A 22,440-nucleotide genomic window follows, 5' to 3' on the forward strand; every position below is an offset into this window, starting at 1 on the left:
GGTTTCGTCTGGTCAGAGGAGAACTGACCCCCAACTGAGCCTGGTTTCTCCCAAGGTTTTTTCTCCATTCTGTCATCGATGGAGTTTCGGTTCTGGCTTGCTTAGTTTTGGATAATTAATAACCATTGATATCATTGACTTGATCGCACAGATACTATTTAAACTGAACTCAGCTGGATGATGATATCACTGAATTCAATGAAAAACTGATTTGCCTACACACTCTCATTCTCATACCCTTGACCTATGCTCCGGGTGTGTGTTGACGGTGTGATCACTTCTCACTGCTGTGTGCACTTGGATAGGTTAAATGCAGAGCACCAATTCCGAGTATGAGTAACCATGTCATGACTTTCACTTTCACTAATCTGAGCCTGTCCTCCAACAAAAAACGACCATATAGGTCATTTGAGCAAGCACCTTATTATGACCTATATTTACGTTTTAAATTTAAGCGGTCTCTAGCAGGCGTAAAAATAATGACAGTATTGCATTGCGTCTGTCGTCATGAAATGATGTATAACGTCATTACCAATCAAAACGCATGTTTATTTAAATGCAATGTGTGGACTTTTTACACCGATCTCACAGTATTTCCTACATATTTTACTAGGTTTCTTATTCATTCGAATGACCACACCTAATCCCACCCCTAAACCTAACCCTCACAGAAATCATGCTAAATTATGGTTTATTGAGCATATAGATTTTACGTGCACGTCCATTCTCTGGGATTGAACCTATGAAAGCATGATTACATATCAAGGTATAACACAATAATCTACCAACTGAGCTACATGAAATGCAAAACAGTGCAAATAGAAGAGTAGAAAACATTGATATGAAAACGACCTTTTGCCGATAGGGGCGCAATTGTAGTATACGCTCTGATGGGTCACATTTCAGGGATTTGGACAAATGACCGAACGAGTGCATTGGTTGGAGGACAGGTTGCCTAATCTGCTTGGTTGGCATTAATAATGCCTGTGTCCAGGGTCTTGAAGTTGACATATCTGATCATAAATTCATAAACTGAAAAAATATAAACACCGACAATTTCTCTAGTGCAGTAGCTGCTTCCTCTTTGCATCTCTCTGTTAATCTCTCCTGACCTGGTAAGACAGTATCATTATAAAAGATTGTCACATCTAATTTCCTGAAGATTTGGCCCCATTAAAATCCAAAACTGGCCCCCTCAGCCCATTCCTCCCTTTGGTTTACTACTGAGTTCAAATTAATGAAAGCAAAGGCTAGGCATCTTGAATAGCTGTATACGAAGACACATCTTCTCATTCATGTGACCCTCTTTTCAGATTTCATATCACAATATTATTAACAGAGCAAAGTGCAAGCCCAACACCATATTCTCTGAGATCAACAAACTTGTCAAACCACAAACATCCATTCTTAATGGTTCTTCTGACCTTTTGTTACGTTCAGGAACCCAGGGAAACACAGGGGATGAGAGAGCCAAACGCAGTGTGGGTTTTAATGGGTAATCCGAATCAGAATCCAACAAGCAGGGGTCAAAACCAAAATCAATCCAAACAAACAAACAAACAAACAAACAAACAGGGAAAGGAACAGGAATATGAATTTGAACAAGAACTTGGAAGATGAGGAAACTCGGAAGGCAAGGAAACGGGGTGACGGAAAGAAAGGACTCCATGAAAACAAACAGAAACAGACCGGTTAATATAGGCAGGGTAAACACCTGAGTGCAATTAACAGGAGTGCATTTGCTGTGATGAAGGGACAAGGCTTTTTGGGAATTGTGCCTGTGGTGAGGTGCCTATGGGGAAGTGAGACCACTAGTGGAGACTCAGGGAAACAGAGACCAGACATCGTGACATTACCCCCTCCTCCACGGAGCAGATACCAGATGCTCCACCCGAACCCAAGAAGAGACCAAGGAACACAGAGACCAGGAGGGAGGTGGAGCGGCGGAGGACCAGGGGGAGGGACGGAGGGCCAGGTCCATAGAGGGAAACAGAGAGAAGAAAAGCAAAAAACAAAAACAAAACAACAACAACAACAAAACACAAGTCCAGTAAGGAACATAACGTTCAGTGGCCCAGGGCCAAACCAACAGGGCAGGAATCCAGAGAGGAGCAAGGTGGAATTGGAGCCATGTGGTTGAAACAGAAGCCCACCAGGGCGGCGCAGAATACCACCACATCCATGCAGTCGGGAAAGAAGCCCACCACATCCGTGCGGTCAAGACAGAAGCCCACCAGGGCAGCACAAAAGACCACCACAGTGGGATCGATGACACAAGAGAGCAAGTTTGGTTAGGCAAGTCTGAAACAGAGAACATTAACAAGTTAAGGGTGGCCTCCGTGTCCACAACAGGATCATTCGAGCGCTCAGAGAGTTCGACTGAGACGTGACGAGGCTCTGGAAGTTCCGTAGAGACGAGGAGAGACTCTGTAGTTCAGCAGAGATGTGGGGAGGCTCTTGTAGTTCCGCAGAGGCGTGGCGAGACTCTGGTAATTCCGTGGTGTTTAGACTGGATTCAGGAAGGTCAATGATGACTTGACTCTGCTCATGAAGATCATTGGTGACTTGACTCTGCTCATGAAGTTTAATGGTAACTTGCATTTGTTCATGAAGTTCAATGGTAACTTGCATTTGTTCATGAAGATCAATGGTAACTTGCATTTGTTCATGAAGATCAATGGTAACTTGCCTTTGCCCATGAAGAACACTGGTGACTTGACTTTGCCCATGAAGATCAATGGTGACTTGCCTTTGCCCATGAAGATCAATGGTGAATTGCCTTTGTCCATGAATATCAATGGTGACTTGCCTTTGCCCATGAAGATCAATGGTGAATTGCCTTTGTCCATGAATATCAATGGTGACTTGCATTTGCCCATGAAGAACACCGGTTACCTGACTCTGACCTGACTCTGGAGTGTCAACGGTTACTTGACCTGACTCTGGAGTGTCAACGGTGACTTGACCCGACTCTGGAGTATCAACGGTGAACTGACCTTACTCTGGAGGGTCAACGTGAACCTGACTCGACTCTGTTACATTCGGGAACCCAGGGAAACACAGAGATCCAAACGCAGTGTGGGTTTTAATGGGTAATCCAAATCAGAATCCAACAAGCAGGGGTCAAGACCAAAATCAATCCAAACAAACAAACAAACAAACACGGAAAGGAACAGGAATTGGAACAAGAAATCGGAAGACGAGGAAATTCGGACGGCGACGAAACGGGGTGATGGAAAGAAAGGACTCCATGAAAACAAACAGAAACAGACCGGTTAATATAGGCAGGGTAATGACTATCAAGTGAAGACATCTGAGTGCTTTGTGGTAATTGTAGTGACAGCAGTGAGATGCCTATGGGGAAGTGAGACGGCTAGTGAAGACTCAGGGAAACAGAGACCAGACAGTCATTTTTTTACACACAAAATTGACAATATCTATCAGTCCTTTCCTTCTGTTGTTCTTCCGGAAACTACTACTTCCCAGATACTTTACCAACTCTCAAACTTTTCACTCATTAATACATCCATGGTTGAACAGTTGATTATCAAACTCCTCTACCTGTCAGTTAGATCCTATTCCAACTTACATACTCAAAAACTTCCTGCCTTCTCTCATTATACCCATCACCCACATGATAAATTGTTCTCTATCAACTGGTTATGCTAATGTGCAAATGGCAATCTCATTGGCTGGCACTCACCTATTATCCTTTTAGCAGCTCATTAATTCTTAGTGCATTTTATAGTTCCTATTACTTCATATCATTATTATCTTATCAGTATTTTTGTTAGGATTTTTCTTCCCAATTTTTTTTTTATAGAAACTGAATTATCAAAAAAAAGCACCACAAGTGCAGTTAAAATGTTCACTTAAAATTACTAATATGCATTCAAACATGGTTATCTATCAAGTTTATTTCTAATTACTAAAGTTCTATTATTAAATCATATTTGAATATAATGCTTGACTGACTGATTTTAAGAGTGTACTTTCAGATATTTTAAAAACTGTGCCATTTTACAAACATATATGGTCCCACACTAAATTAGTCCCTAATACCTGTGTACTTGCATAGTAACTAGATGTGTACATAGTATGTAACCACAATGTAAGTACAAATTGGTACATAGTATCTACAGCTTTAATGTCTGTGTAACTACACGCATGTAACAACCCACTGAAAGGTATGTGTAAGTACAAATGTGTAACAGGACATTCGTAACAACACTTTTTGGTAAAGAAAGTGTTACACTTTATTTTAGATTTATCATGTAATTTCTGTGATGTTACACAGCAGCGGACAGTAAGTTAGGCTTTACATATAAATTGTGGATGGTGTCCAGAATGTTACACTTTATATTAAGTGGACAGTTTCTGAAGAGTTACAATGTAAGTACACTGGTGCACAAGCTCCAACTCGAGATCCAACTCATCACACTTTACATTTCCTAAACCTACCCATCTCTACCACCTGGATCCAATGGTTCCAATTACAATAGTTCATATTGTTGGTATGAACCATCTTGAGGGTTTTTACACATGTGTAGTAACAGAAACATTAAAGCTGTAGATACTACGTACCAATGTGTACTTACACTGTGGATACATACTACAAACACATTCAGTTACTATGTAAGTACTCCGGTATTAGGGACATTTAATATAAATTGGGACCACACACGCACACACAAACACACACACACACACACACACACACAACACACACACACACACATATATCATCATATAGTATTTATATACATCAGTCTGGTGAGTAAACAAAACAAAAACAAACAAAAAAATTACTAGCCAGTGGTGATTCAATTTTCAAGGTGTCTGTAGAGGGTTGAGCTATGATCAGCCCTGTACTTAAAAGACCTGGCCTTGACGACAAAGTTTTAAATAACTTCAGACCAATTTATAATCATATTTTGTTATCTAAAATCCTAGAAAAGGTGTTTGCTAAACAATTACAGACTTAATTAAACAATCATTCCTAATCATTTCAGTCCAGATTTCACCCTCTCCATAGTACAGAAACTGCCCTTTTAAGAGTAGTGAATGGCATCTGATTCAGGTGGCCTTAGCCTTCAGGTTCTATTAGACCTGAGTGCAGCTTTTGATACAGTTTTACATTCTGTACTGTTACCTCATTTTTCAGAGATCGGCATTACTGACACTGTCTTACAGTGGCTAGGTTCATGTTTGTCAAATAGGCAGACGTTTATTAGCATTGATAAATCCATATCTCATTCAGTAATTATTTTCTTTAGGAGTGCCTCAAGAATTTGTCCTTGGTCCACTCCTCTTGTATATGCTTTCTCTAGGTCAGATCATCCGGTGCCATGGTCTAAATCTCCACAGTTACGCCAATGATACACAAATATATTTTACCCTACAGCCCAATTCTGCCCCCCCCCCATTTACATTTTGCATACATGATCTCAAAGTATGGATGGTCCAAAACTTCTAATACTTAAACACTTATAAAACTGAATTTTTGTTAGTCAGCGGTAAATCCCTAGTCTCCTCCCAACCTGACCACTCTATAAACATTGATGGAGTTATATTCCATCCCTCTCTCACTATACCCAATCTTGGAATAATGTTTGATTCTAGTCTATGTTTTGAATCCCATATCTATCAGCTTGTCAAATCCATTTTTTTCCCACCTTTGTAATATTGTCCGTCTACGACCTCCTTTAAATTTTCATGAGTTTATTATGTCACAGATGGATTATTGTCTCTCCTTGTTTTATGGCCTGCCCAAAAAAGTCCTGAATTTTTTCTTAATGGATTAATTGCTTCAATGTTCTGATTTATGTTTGTTTTGTAACTCATCTGCATAGTACATTACTGCATCTCTTTCTGCTGCTTGGTGGTTCATGTTGCATACTGTGTACACTTGTATTTTTGTGTTTTTTTTGTTATTAATGTTTTATACTATGTGTGCACACTTGTATTTTTCTGTTTCTTTTTACCTTATGTAAAGTGTCCTTGGGCATTTGAAAGGCAATATTAATAATTATTAATATTAATAAAATATTATAAAACATAGTATAAAGTGTCCTAAAATAAACACTTAAATGTGTATTTTAGATCACTTTTCACTAGTCTGAAAGCAGACATGTCATAGAACTATAAAATAGGCAGAAATTGTAAAATTGACCAATGCATGGAAAAATAATGGTTTTATCTGTAGTGCTTGCCTTACATTTTTATCAGGCATAATCAACAGGGTTTTATTTTTCCGTTTTAAACCAAATTAAAAGCAAATTACGCAGATAAAACAAAGTAAAGAGTAAAATTAAATTGAAAGAGATAATTGCATGTTGCTTATTTCTAGAATACACATGACACTGGAATGTGAGAAACGTGAGCACTGTACCGTCCATGTGATGGTGAGCTCACGACTGGTTCCTCCTCCTCCACTGATGTCTGACGGAGCCACAACAGGCCCTACAGACAGAGAGACAGTCCAACACTAAATAATGACAGACATAACAGTAATATTAGTTACTAGGGCATTGCTATGCAATTAGTAGATACTTTGATGTTCTAGATGATTCCAGTGGTGCTACTGTATGTTGTGGGTGGTTTCCCAGAATGCTGCTGGAGGACTAACACATTGATGCTTAATACTTAGGGCCCTATAATACACCCAATGCAATGCGAAGCAAGGCGCAGTGCAAGTGTGTTTACTAGTTTTGCACAGCATTACACAAACATGCCAAATATTAAAAGTTAAATGATTGCAATGTACAGTATAAGAATTTTTTGTAGGCTAATTAAATATATATCAGGCTATCTATTTGCTCGCACACGAGCAGCTCCATTTCATCTCGGAGACGCGTTCTCTGCAGGTACTGTGATTGGTTTATTGCACGTTACACCCAAAAAACACCCATTACTGATTAGGAGAATAGGGACAACCCGTTTAGACCATGCGAATTTAAAATAGCAAAAGTGGATTTGGACATGGCCTGAGTGCACCTGCGCCGTGCGCTTTACACTTTGTGATTAGATCGTTATAATAGGGCCCCTTGTGTTAGGTTTAATCAGGTCACTATCACATACTAATGCATGGACCTGGTGGAACGTATGTTTATTAAAGTTACGTAACATAACATGAGCTTCTGATCATTTTCAGCTAAAACTGCATAATATCTGATGAATGAATGCATATATTGATGAGTGAACCTGTAAATGTTTTAAATTTGACTGTTGTTAACATGTTTGGTCTTCGGGCCAATTTTCACATCATAGTTCAGACGCGGGCTGGGCCTCAGGCTTGTTTTAGGCTTATCCTTATTTTTACATTTTAGACATCCATCAATTAGTGATGAAAAAAAGCGTCTCGGGCCAGGTCTGGGCTAGGGTCTAAATCTGAGGCCCATGTAGACCTCTACTTCCTCTATTTCAATCCTTTGTCCTTTATCAAATTCAGACTATATAGTCTTTGAACTTTAGCTCTGTTCATATAGTTCATAGTTTATTTGTTATGCCAGTTTACTGTATTTACAGTTTGTTGTTTATTAGCAGAATTTAGTCCTAAAGATGTGAGATGTGGAAGCCAGGTTAAATGCATTTCACAGAAGTAATCAGAAAACATCAAAAAAGTATTTGTATTTTGATAGCATTTACTCATTTCTAAAGTTTTCTTTCTGTACTGAAACCTTGAAATATTTATGCTCTGCTTCCAGGTCAAAACAGGCCAAATGAGATAGTTGGGTAAACAAACACACTAATGGCAATAAAACGCAGGTGAATGTTTCCTCAGATGAGGTCAGAAGGAACTCACTGGCTTCTTTGGTGGTGATTTTGGGCGAGGGGTCACTTGGTGGTCCAGTGCCCAGCGTGTTGGTAGCGATGACCCTGAACTCATACTCAGTCCAGGGCGTCAGATTGATCACGGAGGCCATTTCTGCATTTCCCTCCACATTCACTGGAGCTGAAGTCACACAGAATCACTGGATTACAGCAAAAACTAAAAATAGTGCTTTTAATGGATTCAAATTGTCAGGTCCAACTTTATTAACAGATGATTATCAAATTAAATAGACATCTTAAATGTGCACAAAAGTATATTAATATATTAATCATAAAGGCTCATATATCATGTATTATCACTATAGTGATGTGTAGTGATGTACTCACAGGTGGAGGCTTCTCTCCAGTCCTGCTGCTCTCGCACGTCTCTGTACTGGATGTTGTATTTGGAGATGGGACTCAAGTTATCTGTCCCATGACTCCAGGTCACCCTCACGCTGCTGGCCATCACCTCATCCACACGCACACCACCGGGAGGACCTGGAGGACCTGGAAATGAGACACGGGAGATGGTGATGTACACATGCTCCGTGGAAACAATCTGGAATATGGGAAACATAACCTGTAACACTCAGGTTTAATTGAATGATCCCATGAGTCTCAGTCTGACCTCTGACCACCAGCTCTGCGGAGACCGTGACGTTGTCCACCGGTGTCTGCGCTGTACAGCTGTAACGTCCGGCGTGTTTCAGCTGGGTGTTACTGATCAACAGCTCTGAGCTGGACGTCCCAGTCTGACCATCCTGATTAACATCCTGATCAACAATTTCAGTTTAATATCAATTAATATGTTTAATTTATGTTTGCAATATACACAAGACACCTGTTCACACCAAGAATGATAATTATAAGGATAACTATAACCATACAATTCGGACAATAGTTGCTTTCACACCAAGATTATAACGATAACGACACAGAGGAACAATATCGCTGGAATCACTTTCAAAGATTCATCCAGCATATATCAGCATATTTTATGCAGTGCAGTTTGTGCAGTTAATAGTTATCAGTTCTCGTTATAGTTACCAAAATTATGGTTGACATTATGGTTATCGTTGCAGTTCTCATAATTATTGTTTTAGTTATTGCTTCATTTATCATTACAGTCATGACCATATTAATCTAGTTCTGTCAATACTGCACTGGATCCCTATTGAACAATGAATGCATTTTAAAATCTTGCTAATTTAAAGCCTTGAATGGTTTAGCACCTCAGTATTTGAATGAGCTCCTTTTACATTATACTCCTCTACGTCCGCTACGTTCTCAAAACTCAGGCAATTTGATAATACCTAGAATATCAAAATCAACTGCGGGCGGCAGATCCTTTTCCTATTTGGCGCCTAAACTCTGGAATAACCTACCTAACATTGTTCGGGAGGCAGAACACTCTTGCAGTTTAAATCTAGATTAAAGACCCATCTCTTTAACCTGGCTTACACATAACATACTAATATGCTTTTAATATCCAAATCCGTTAAAGGATTTTTAGGCTGCAATAATTAGGTAAACTGGAACCAGGAACACTTCCCATAATATCCAATGCACTCGCTACACCGTAAGAAATGCATCTACGCTAAAATCTGCTGTGAAACAACCAGCATTGTATAAAGCACTAATCAAGTAAAGGTAACTCGACTTATAGTTATCAAAATTATCATAGTTATCATTATAATTTTTATAGATACCATTAAAAGTATCATTATAGTTATCATAAGTAGCATTATAGTTATCATTATAATAATAATTATTATTATAGTAATCGTTATACTTGTCATTATAGTTATTGTTTTTTTTGTGTTAAAGGATCCACCATAGTAATATTGATGAAGAGTCTTGATTCATTAAAACAAAAACAAAATAGATGTTTGTCATCAGGAAACAGGATTTAACATGAGGAACTGAATTCACCATTTTGCGCTCGTAATGTTCTCTGTCTCTGTCGAAGTCGATAACGTGTGTGTTGAGGGACCAGATGAAGGTGAGGTCGAGGGTGGGGTCATGTGACGTGGCACACTCCATCCTGGCGCTCTTGCCCACGCTGACGTCAGTGTTGGACGGGGCCAGAGTGATCTTCGTGGCATCTGAAGAGAGACAACGATAAACTCTGACAACAGACAACAAATTACTGATTCCAGTGCTTCTACAGGACACATGATTCCAGGAGAATGCCTCTGGCTCTTGCTGATGTCATCTGCAGAGGTGCAGCTGCGTGTTTGTGGCAGCAGATGGCAAGAGTGAGATGTGTATCCATCACATCACGCATATACCAACGCTACTTTTGCGTCATCAAAAGTTAACGCCCCTTTTTGGGGGAAAACAAATGGATTCCCCTGATACAGAACTCACTCTAATTTCTTGATAGCAAAAATGGCAGAAACATACACACTCTCTGTGCGGGCCGAGGACCGTGAGGGGTATTTAAAGAAGCTACTGGATACGGTGTTTACAGAGGTTTCCCTTTGATCATATTTCACTTGATTTAAGCTACTGACAGTTTTGTTGTAGTTAGAAATACGAAGCTGCTAGCAGCTACGTGATTAATGTTAGCTCTTATTAGGCATGCTACCTTGGCTGTTAACTGATTTTAAGTTTCAAATATTCGCAGGCTAGGACTAAACAATATAAATATTATACAATATATGTTTGTAATTGTGTCTGACAGGCCTGTACACATAAGATATGAAAAACAAAAGGTCCCTGGAGCGAGTTCTGGAATCAGGAATCCGTTTGTTTTCCCCCAAAAAGGGGCGTTAACCTTCGATGATGCAAAAGTAGCGTTGGTCTATAACCAACAAATACAAACTCAACTAGATTACAAACTGTGAGGTTCACCTGAGAAAAAGCACAGCAAGAAAGATTTAATTAGGTTTAAAGATTAAGTTTAGATGGTTTTAAGGTCAGTCTGTCACACAAACAGATGTGTTCTGGATGGTGGCTGTGGAGTTGCTAGGGTTCTGGGTAGTTGTTAGGGAGAGTGTTACTTTACAGTTTCTGAAGTGTTCTGCATGGTTGCTAGCCTAGGGTGTTGCAATGCAGTTACTAGGATGTTTTGGATTTTCATTAGGGCATTGCTAGGGTGTTGTTACGCAGTTTCTAGGGTGTTCTGGGTGGTTGCTATGCAGTTGGTAGAGTCTTCTGGGTGGTTGTTATGGTGTTACTGTGCAGTTTTAAGGATTTATGGATGGTTGCTAGGCTAGTAGGTAGCTATGAGGTTACTATGATGTTCTAGGTGGTTGTTAGGGCATTGCTATGATGTTTTTGGGTATTCTGGGTGGTTTTAAGGGTGTTGCTATATTGTTCTGGATGGTTGTTAGGGTCTTAGTTTTAGTTTCTTAAATATTCTGGGTGGTTGCTAGGCTAGGAGGTAGCTATGTGGTTACTAGGATGTTCTGGGTGGTTGCAAGTGCATTATTACGTTGTTGTAAGGTATTGTAGAATACTCTGAGAGGTTGTTAGGGTGTTGCTATGCAGTTGCTAGAATGTTCTGGGTGTTTTTTAGGGTTTTACTTCGCAGTTTCTGAGGTATTCTGTGTGTTGTTAGGTGTGTTGCTGCTGGAATGTTGCTGTGTGGTTTCCAGGGTGAACAGTAAATTGTCTTTCTAAAGCCAACACAATAACAGCAGTAATAATCAGGATATTCTAATGTTAGGGTGTGGTTTCTGTGTCGTACCGGTGACTGAAAGCGATCCGGAGCTGTTTGCTCTGCCTCTGTTGTTTTCTGCGAAACATGTGTATCTCCCTTCATCTGATTTAGTGATGTTCAGAAGCTCTAAACTCCCGTCTGGCCGTATGAAAATTCTGCAATCATAAAAGACAGACTGAATATGAATGGAATTGCTCTGGAGAGAGCATCGACCTGTGAGATGACCTCTGCATGACCTCTGACCTGCTAGAGTTGTGGAGGAGTTCGGTTCCTTTGCTCCAGGATATGGTTGGCCGCGGTGCTGCTCTGGGTTTGCAGTCAATCACCACACGCCCGTTTTTGGCCCCCAGAAGTTTGGGTTTCACGGGATTCCCCTCAAACGAAGGAGCGCCGGCTGAGAAAACAACACATTAAGTGGAAGAACTAGCAGTGTTCCTCAAGATCTACAGACAATTGAGTCCTAAAGCTACTAATATTAAATGATGAATACTCACCGAAGACCCTGAGCTCGGCGTTGGCATATATCGTGCCATGACGGTTCTCAGCAATACACTGATACATCCCAGAATCATCAAATGTCAGGTCTGTGAAATGCAACTCATGGTTCTTGGCATACTGATGGAAGAGAGTCAAGAAGAGAAGAGATTCCTCCATCAGAACTCAAGACTGCTTTCATCAGATATCATCAACATATTTCCACTGATTATCATGAGCCTCTGAAATCTATCAAAGAGAACAATCCCTAAACTGGCCACTTTATTAGGAACACTTTGCTAGTACCGGGTTGGACCCCCTTTTGCCTTTAGAACTGCCTTAATTGTTTGTGGCATAGATTCAACAAGGTGTTGGAAACATGATAGTCCAACTCAAACTTCCTCCGGAGTACAGAAGAATTCATCCCGCCTTTCACGTATCAAAGATCAAACCCGTGTTTTACTCCCGAATTAATCTGACGACCCCGGTTCCCCCGGGAACCCACTTATTCGGTCAATCATATTAAGAACTCGAGACGGAGGGAGCGCAGATTCCAGTGTTTGGTGGACTGGGAAGGTTACGGTCCGGTGGAGAGGATCACTGGATCACTCCCTTATTGATGAGTACAATCGACAGGTAGGTTCGTCTGGGAACTCCAGGAGGCGTTCCTAGGGGAGAGGGTACTGTCACGGCTGGTAGAACCGTTGTCTCATTTTGATCTATGTGGGTAGGGTTATGTGTGTGTCTCGTTATCATTGATTGTTTCATGTGGGCTTGACCGTTCCATCAGCTGCAGCTGCCACTCATTTCCTACTCCCTCTTTATTGCCCTGTCTTTCGTCTTGTGTTTGTCAGATCATTGTTTAAAGTCACCCCAGCAGTGTCTGTGTGGGGTCTTACTTAAATGTGCACTAAGCAATTCTGTCCACTAACAGTTTTACACTTAAAGAAATGTCTTCCAGCAAATGTTTCAACTGATTACTCACATCACATGAGACTCAAGTCATTTCAGTGGCCATGTATCAGCAGGGCTGGGGAGTAACGAAATGTAACGGCATTACGTATTTAAAAAACAAAATATGAGTAATTGTATTAAATTATAATTACATTTTAAATAAGGGGTAATCAGATTACAGTTACATCCGAGAAGTATTTTAGATTATCAAAGTGATTACTTTTCATTTTAATGTAAATTCTTACTTTAATACTTAAGTAAACAGTCTGGGGATTTCAACCAATACAGCAACTGATTCTCCATTAAAACAACAACAACAACAAAAAGTCATGCAGCAGCCTGTTCCTTTAGTAACTCCTAGTGAGCGATACATGCTGATCATCAAGACTAACATTCTCCTAGAACTCACACTTTGATTTCAGTTAACAGATCCATACAAGTCATGCGTGAAATAAAGTTTATGAAGTCAAACGATAGTTTTATGTGCTTAAAGATGAACTTGAAGTCTTTATTCATTCAAAATGTTCAAGAATAGATAATCTTTGGCTTAGTAATGCGAGTGTATGATCCAATTCCTGAACAGATGAATCTTTTGAGTCAATATTTTAAAATAATTATTTATTTTGTTTAATGAAGCCAGTGGTTCACAAACTGAATAGATCTGATGTGTGTTTCCCAAAAACATTGTTAGGGAACTGTGGTTGTTAAATATTGAACTATAATGACATTGCTTGCAACCGTGGCAAAGGAGCCCTGTCAATTTTGACTTGCGATTCTTTTGTTCCTATTGCTTCTCCATAGAGAGGATTATCATCACTTAAAATTTGGTCTATTCATTAAATACATTTATTGTATAACTTGGACAATAAGTTTTTTTGGCTACTTTTATTATGTGTTTGGTCATAGGTAGTGTTAGTATATATATATATATATATATATATATATATATATATATATATATATATATATATATATATATATATAATTTAATTTAATAAATTATACAAGGTCATACAAGTCAAATTAATTAATATAAATGGAAAAAGTATAAATAAATTGCTAACACTTTATAATAAGGTACTTTAGTTATCATGAACTAAGCATGAACAATACTTCTATAGCATTTATTAATCTTAGTTTATGTTAATTTCAACATTTCCTAATGCATTATTAAAATCAAAAGTTGTACTAGTTAACATTAGTTAATGTGCTTTGAATTAACATGAATTAACAGTGAACAACTGTATTGTCTTTAACTAACATGAACAAAGATAAATAAATACTGTAATAAATGTATTGTTCATTGTTTGTTCATGTTTATTAATGCATTAACCAACATTAAATAATGGAACCTTATTGTAAAGTGGTACCAATAAATTATTTAATAAATTTCATTAGATAGCATAAATAAAAATCAAAACTTAATAATAATAAAGAAATACTACAAAATCATAAAATGACACAAAAAAATGTGGCCTACAAGCTGAATGAATATTGCAGTACAAATATATTTTAATTATAATTCATACAAAAACAAACCAATCAATATTTCTTTTGACTAAAGACTGTATGGCATCATTGTACTGTTAGAAGTCATGTTTGATTTGCATTCTGTGGCTCTTCCTGTGATATCCACGGTAAACACACTTCAGGTGTTTGGATCAGCACCATCTGGTGTCGTGACTGTTATGTAACCAGAAGCATGATGGGAAGGCCTGGGAACACAGCCAGCAGTCCGGTCGCCTCACAACACGATCATTCATTACGCTGACCTGCTGGATCTATTTACATGCACTGCTGGAGTCGAGGAGTTTTAGCATGTATTTTACTGACTGGGACAATGTTCTATATCTTTACTAACATCAAAACAGGGAGACAGTGGCATTCCTGTAGCTCAAAGAGTACCTCATGACACTAGAAACATGAACTGATTGAAGATATATAACTCTGAAAGTGAAAACAGTCACTTTGAATAAAAGCACCTGACAAATGCAGATTTATTTTTAAATGTTTGAATTGTGTGGAATTAATGATAATGACTCAGATGTCAGCGGTACCATTCGTCCGTTCTTCAGGAAGTGCACGTGGGGTTTGGGTTTCCCGCTGGCCAGACAGGACATGATGTAATCACCTCCAATGTCTCTCTCTGAGCTGCTGATCTTCTCCACCCATTCAGGAGCGCCTGAGAAAACACAAACATGATCAAGTCTCGTTTTAGTATCATTTAGTAATATTTTGATATATTAGTTATTTTAGTGCATCAAGTTAAACTTGATGAAAATGAAAAATACTGTCTCTTTAACTAAAAAAAAAGGGGTTTAATACTTTATTTCTATTATTGTTTATTTAAATTCAAGTTATTTATTTATTTTTATTTTAGTTTCATTTAACTATTATAAACACCTATGAAACTAACTAGCAGTGCTTTACAGTAGTATTCTTTCATTTGAACAAATCCTAAAACATTAAGAATTTAACTTAGCTTTAATTTAACTTAAATTACAGTGTCCAGGTCCAGGAAAGTATGAAAAGCATCGTCAGGATAGTCCGTCTGCCATCAGTGGTTCAACTGTGACGTTATGAAGCGACAAGAGTACTTTTTGTAGAAGAAAAAAACTAAACAAAAAAACAATTCCTCTCCTCTGTGTCTCTCCAAATCAGTGTAGCGCCATTTTGGCAAATCTGAGCTGTATGCAGATGGCGTACACTCCGTGCTGTGCTGATGAATGAACTAAAGCATAAATATATGTAAAAAATGTATCCTTTCGCCGCGGCTGATACAGAAGAGCGTACGCTATCTGCATACTATCCAGAATACACCTGTAGGAATATGGCATTGCTCTTCTCAGAAATGTCTTGCTGTGGTGTGTTCATGAAGTCATGTGACTCTCACCTTCCACATACAGATGCACTTTGTGTCTGTCTTTGTCTTTGGAATTGTCAGCTTCGCAATCGTACAAACCCTCGTCTTCGTACTGGATGTCGTAGAGGTGGAGGAGACTTCCTGCCATACTGATGTTGTGACGATGGACCGGCAGATCGCCATCCACCTTCTTCCATCGGATCTGAGGGATGGGGCTGAACACACGCACACAATATATAACATGGTAAGAACCACTTGTTAAACACAATCAATGTTGCAAACTGTATCAACTGCATCAAAATGCAATTTATCATTAGTAATATGCATTTCTAAGAACTTAATATGGACAACTTTAAAGGCGATTTTCTCAGTATTTAGATTTTTTTTGCACCCTTAGATTCCAGATTTTCAAGTAGTTCTATCTTAGCCAAATATTATCCTATCCTAACAAACCATGCATCAATGGACAAATTATTTATACATCTCAATTTCAATTTTGAAAAATGGACCCTTATGGTTAGTTTTTGAATTTCACTGATTTTGGAATTATCTTTTTATTACTCAATAAATCTGAAAATACTGTCTACTGTCAACAGCCAGAAAAAAAAAAAAAAAAAGAAAAAATTTGACACCATGTTTTTAGGGATAAAATGTTATGTTGCAGAATTCAGTTTAAATGAAATATGAACAAACCCCTCAGTAAAAAAGCTACAGGATATAGAGAGGAATATGTTTTAGTGTATGTTAAGTGCTGCTGAAGTGGAGGAAAAAAACTCTTTAAAGGTGCCATAGAATATGTATTATTAAATTGTTCTCTGATGTCCTCAGAGTGTGTATGTGAAGTTTTATCTCAAAATACACCACAGAAAATGTTTTACAGCTTGTTGAAATTGCCACTTTTAGGGTATGAGCCAAAATGCACTTTTATTCGTGCTTGTCCCGTTTAAATGAAAATGAGCTGATGCTCCCGCCTCCCTTCTCAGTCAGTGTTGCCAGTGTTGCCAGTTTTCCTGCGGGTTTTACTGATCACAATAATGTGATATTTAGCTCCTAAAATTATAATTTTACCAGGAGAATCCCACCAAAATCATGCATTTTACCCCACCGGAATGCAATTTTTACCAGGGATTCCCCTCTAAACTTGACTGGGCTAGTTTTGAGTAGCAATTGGGTGGGTTTTATTGTAAAAACCTGGCAACCCTGCGAACTTCAAGAGCTTATGATGGTATTTTAATGCTTTAGAAGAGTCAAAAACTTACATACAGCACCTTTAAATATATGGACTGAGATTGAAATATACAGATGTAAACAGAAAAGTGTCATAAAATAAACACTTAAATGTGTATTTTGGATGTTTTCTTTGCAGTAGTCTGAAAAAGACATGTTATGGAAGAAAAACTGACCAGTGGATTGTTGTTTTTGATTTATACATGAGTTCCCTGTACTGTACTATGAGATATACTATTTTCAGACCTGAAACTTCCTCTTCAATCTCAAACAAACAACTCAAAACAGATATCAAACTGTAATTGCATATGATGTTTCTGATCTTATTTTGAACAATAATGTAAGTCAATAGGACATTTTCTTTCAACTTTAAATATATGTAATCATAATTCTGTATGAAAATATAGGCTAAAAAAAGTCCAATGGTAATTCAGCATGCAAAGTATGTTTGTACTTTAAGTAATATAATTATCATAATTCATTATAAAATACAAGCAAGGAAGACATCCAGTGGTAATTCCTGATGCTTTTATGAATACTGAAAATTGTATCAGTGTCAGTTAATAGAAGATTTTCTCCATTTGTACTCTTGAGAAATTTAAGTTTTAAAAGAGTTTATATAGAGCACATACAGCATAAAGCTGAAATGATCTACAAAATGCAGTTTGAGTGAAATTCTGGATGTTAATTGATTCAAACTGAAATATTTGCAGAAAATCATGCTGAATAATGAAATGCTTGAGAAAAATGACTGAAGTGCTGCTGAGAAGTCATCTGTGTGGCATTTTTCTTACTTTCCCAGTGCGAAGCACTCCAGTGTGACGTTCTGCCCCAGCAGCGTGTACGTGTCTGGAGATTTGACTTTGATATCAGCGGGATATTTCCTCAGAGAACCTGTTAGAAAGCAGATATGAGACGGCAGTGAATGAATGAGGTCCTCATGGATTCACTCTTCCTTTCAGCAGAATAAGCCAGTCTTTCCTGTTTGATTATCAGCTCTGAAGCACTTTGACTATTTACTAAATAAAATATCCCACAAGCCCGTACGGCGACCCCGGTCTCCTTCCTCTTTATAAGACTGAACCATACCACACTGGTGCCGAAACCCGGGAGGAAGGAGAACGTCTCCGCCATGCAAACTCCGTCAGGACTATCGGGATCGCCGATTGCGTACATCATAACATCGCTCGCGTGCTTACATCAGGAACACCACAAAGCCCTGCTGGATTTGCGGGCCGACCATGAACACCAGTTCCAGGCCATGATGCAGGCCCAGCAGGAGGACCGCGAGCTGTTCTGGGGCTTGCTGGACTGGGAGGGTCGGACGAGGTCAGCCTCCCCCAGTGCCGGCCCTGCCCCCCACATGCCACTCACGAAGATCGGGCCAACCGATGACCCAGAGGCGTTCCTGTATCTTTTTGAAAGAACGGCTGAGGCATGTGGGTGGCCGATGGACAGCTGGCCAGTCCTGGTGATCCCACTGCTGTCGGGGGAGGCCCAGAAGTGGCACAACAACTGCCCGTCCCGAACCTCCTGGTCAATTCCGACCTAAGAAGAGCCATCCTCCAGACCCTTTGTCTTGGCACAGCAGCTCGGGGACTCATGCCGCAAATGGCTGTTGGCCAGAGGAAGCGACGCTGAGAACATCATCAGCACGGTGGTACTGGAGCAATTCATCTCCCATCTCCCAAAGAGGACTGCCCAGTGGGTCCAGTGCTCACAGCCCGGCGTCGCTGGATCTGGCCATCCAACTGGCGGAGGATCAGCTGGCGGTGTGCTCCAGGGTCGGCGAGTCCCTTACTTCTGTTTCTCTCTCTTTCTCTTCCCCTGCCTCTCCCTCTCCCCCTGTTGTCTGTGATGTTGTCTGTAACCAGACCTCTATCCATCAAAGCCTGATACAATCTGGGGCATTGGATACGGGCCACATGGTTAAGGTGAGATGTGTGCATGGGGATATAGTTGAATACCCCGTTAAAACCATAGCCATTAAATTTAGGGGCCAAAAGCATAATGTGGAGGTGGCCATTAGTCCGCGCCTCCGGCATCTGCTAATCTTGGGAGCTAATTGGCCAGCGTTTCAGCAATTATTGGGGTGTTTAACAGTGGATGCCGTTGGGGAAAAGAACTGGCCATTTGCCATTATCAAGGACCGGTTGTATCGAATGACCCGCAACGCTCAGACAAAAGAAGATAACGGCGACACTAAATCGTCTAACGACCCGATTATTTTGGCTGGGCATTCACAAGAATTTGCGCAGGTGGTGCGCGCCTTGTCTGGAATGTCAGTTGGTAAACCCACCAGCCACCCCAAAAGCGCCATTGCACCCTATTCCTCTAGCGCAGGTCCCCTTTGAGCGAATTGGTATGGACCTCATCGGGGCATTAGAACGATCGGCACAGGAACATTGTTTCGCGTTAGTCTTAGTGGATTACGCGACACGATATCCTGAAGCGGTGGCGCTCCGCAACATCCGGCAAAGAGTGTGGCGGATGCCCTGTTTCGTTTAATCTCTCACGTGGGAATCCCAAAAGAGATTTACGGACCAGGGCACCGCGTTTATGTCATGCACATTAAGCGAATTGTACAGATTGTTGGGCATTAAAGCGGTGCGTACCAACGTCTATCACCCACAAACGAACAGATTGGTCGAACGGTTTAATCGCACATTAAAAACCATGATCCAGAAATTCATACAAGAAGACGCTGTGGTTCAGCGAGGTCTGCATAGAGAGAGAGAGTGAGGAGACAAGCGGTGGTAAGTGGATCAAGTGAAAAACGATTAACACCTGGTTCTCGTTACAGTGATTGGCGTGGGGAACCGGCATTTAATCCAGCGGAGGACCGACAGTGAATGAGAGAGACGGGGACTCGTGGGAGTAAGGAGCAGTAGTGCAACGTAGAAACGGACCGTGAAGTGCACGTGCATCTGACACAATTGTTTATTTGTTTTATTATTTGCTAAATTAAATATCCCACGAGCCCTGTAGGCCGATCCCGGTCTCCTTCCTCTTTATAAGACTGATCCATACCACAATATTAAATGTTCATGAGGAATTAAAGACAGCACAGGTGAATAGGATAAAAAGAACTAACTAACAAATATAACAATACCTCACCAGCTGATCACAGAACATAAAATGTCATGTTTAAATAAGAAAATCAGGTTATTCCTAGATAAATATGCACTAATTGTATGCATTTACAGAAAATAAATCTGAACGATTGCTCGATTTTGTTGACATGTTAGAGTTGAAGGTTTTTACAGAGGGGATTTGGGATTTCTCATATTATCACTCCATAAATCAGAAAATACTGTCTACAGAAAACAAATAAATTTTCACCATGTTTTTATTTATAAAATGATTAAATCAGTGTGAATGATATATAAACAAACTCCTCAGTTAAAATCTTCATAACATAAATGGGAATACAACAACAAGTTTTAGTTTGTGTAAGTACTGCTGAAGTGGAAAAACAAATTGATGACCTTTAATTATACGCATTTTCACCATATTTTTAGTAATAAAATGTTTTATAAATCAGTGTGAATGAAATATGAAGAAACCACTCAGGAAAAAACATTCAGAATATAGAGATTAATAAAACTCTAAGTTTTGGTGTGTGTAAGTGCTGCTGAAGTGGAGAAACATCATTTTAAGACATGGATTGGAATTGAAATATACAAACACAAACAGATAAAGTTCTTAGAACAAACAACCAAAATGTGAATTTTTAATGTTTTCTTTATGTTAGTCTAAAAGAAGACGTTATGGAAGCAAAACAGACCAAAACAGACCAGAATATGAAAAAACTATGTTGTCTTAGGATAAACTGCTACTGATATACTAAAATATAATGTTACTTTCAGACCTCAAACTTTCTCTACAGTTGAAAATTAACATTTATTTAAGACTAAACAGCAGAAACTATTAATTCTTGACAGTTTTCTGTCATAACACAGAAGAACATCCACTTCCGAATGATCAGAAACTTGTCCCGTCCAGTCATGCTGAAGACATCATGATGAACTAGGAATATGTAGTAGAATACTATTATTCCTGAACACATTTGTGAAAGCTTGTTCTTGTGTGTGTGGAGCAGTTTCTTTGAGGATTTCTTTTAAGACAATATTTGAGCTTGAACAGAACTAAAATAAGCACCAGCTCACTCAGAAATACTTCAGAAACCGCAGACAGTTTGTTTTCTCTTTCATATATTGGCTGTTCCTTCCTCACTGTCAGTTTCTACCACATAAGATATAACAACACTCTAATCACCTAGCAGCACCTCTGCATAAGCCTCACTCAAATTTTACTCAGAAACTGAAAAACAGTATTAATAAAAATAGTAGTATCTACACTGGTGTTAAAAGCAAATGGGTTTAAAACATCTACATAACCTTGATTTAAACTGCAACTTTCTATTAAGTACATATCTGAAGATTCTTAAATCAAGATACATAGATACATTACTGGCAGATATATATATATATATATATATATATATATATATATATATATATATATATATATATATATATATATATATATATATATATATATATCTGCCAGTACATTCAGAAAAATAAACCAAATTCAAAGGGGAAAATACTTTTTTACTTTTTTTTTTCTTTCAGTGTAGGATGAAGATAAGCAGACTCACGCTCAGCAATGGGCACCAGCGGGATGAACTTGCTGAAGACGCTCTTGGCGATGGATGGACTGGAGACGAAACAGGAGTAGTTCCCACTGTCTGACGCTCGTACGGTGGAGATGTAGAGGTTCCCGGTGGTCTGAGACACAAAGCGGCGCTTGTCCAGAGGAATGAACTCCGGAAACTCGTTGAGTATCCAGCGGAAGGACAGATCCTCTGTAGAGAGCACACACAGGAAATTATGCAAATTTGTCAGTCAAACTCACAAATGATTGTCAAACCATAGAATCAGGTGCCATGATAACCTGGGAAGTGTGGGGGCGGATCACAGAGAAGCACCGCCCCCTGCCCCTCCTTCACATAGACCGCCTCCCGCTCATCCGTGGAAAACATGTCCAAGTCTAAAACACAAGATGGAGATTTTATTTTAGTTTTAGTTTTGTGTATTAATCCTGATTCATGGCAACCTCAAGAATAATCAAATTTTAAATAATAATAATACCAATAATACTGAATGAATTGTGTATAATAATTTAACAATTTTATCTTTACAAACAATCGGAACAATATATATTGTGGCGGGGTGAAGTAGGACATGACTCGAGGATTAAGGTAAGTTCATTAAGAAAGAGGGTGGTGAAAGGGCGTTGTCGTGAGGCGGTTTGGTGCTCGGTGCTCGGCAGTGTGAGTCCGTGCTCTCCCTTGGGCATTGGGGCTGGCAGTCACACGCTGCTCTCTGTGGGCACAATGAAAGAAAGGGTTTGCCGAGTCTTGCAGAGACATCTC

At 39.3% G+C, this 22,440-nt stretch overlaps 1 protein-coding gene across 2 annotated transcripts in view; it reads right to left on the reverse strand.

Moving 5' to 3' along the window:
• Nucleotides 1–22,440, reverse strand: part of LOC127947387 (contactin-1a) — a 78,895-nt gene that overhangs the window by 16,464 nt on the left and 39,991 nt on the right. For both annotated transcript variants that reach the window (XM_052544477.1, XM_052544478.1), the window contains exons 6-18: nucleotides 21,960–22,055; nucleotides 21,664–21,870; nucleotides 17,795–17,894; nucleotides 15,804–15,988; nucleotides 14,968–15,092; nucleotides 11,977–12,097; nucleotides 11,726–11,876; nucleotides 11,510–11,637; nucleotides 9,748–9,920; nucleotides 8,444–8,588; nucleotides 8,161–8,322; nucleotides 7,805–7,954; nucleotides 6,392–6,462 (exon numbers count right to left, since the gene is read on the reverse strand). In XM_052544477.1, coding sequence (XP_052400437.1) covers nucleotides 6,392–6,462; nucleotides 7,805–7,954; nucleotides 8,161–8,322; nucleotides 8,444–8,588; nucleotides 9,748–9,920; nucleotides 11,510–11,637; nucleotides 11,726–11,876; nucleotides 11,977–12,097; nucleotides 14,968–15,092; nucleotides 15,804–15,988; nucleotides 17,795–17,894; nucleotides 21,664–21,870; nucleotides 21,960–22,055 — 1,814 coding nt within the window. The remainder of the gene's footprint in view (nucleotides 1–6,391; nucleotides 6,463–7,804; nucleotides 7,955–8,160; nucleotides 8,323–8,443; nucleotides 8,589–9,747; nucleotides 9,921–11,509; nucleotides 11,638–11,725; nucleotides 11,877–11,976; nucleotides 12,098–14,967; nucleotides 15,093–15,803; nucleotides 15,989–17,794; nucleotides 17,895–21,663; nucleotides 21,871–21,959; nucleotides 22,056–22,440) is intronic.

Source organism: Carassius gibelio, chromosome A25 (genome assembly GCF_023724105.1).
Source record: "Carassius gibelio isolate Cgi1373 ecotype wild population from Czech Republic chromosome A25, carGib1.2-hapl.c, whole genome shotgun sequence".
NCBI classification, from domain to species: Eukaryota; Metazoa; Chordata; class Actinopteri; order Cypriniformes; family Cyprinidae; genus Carassius; species Carassius gibelio.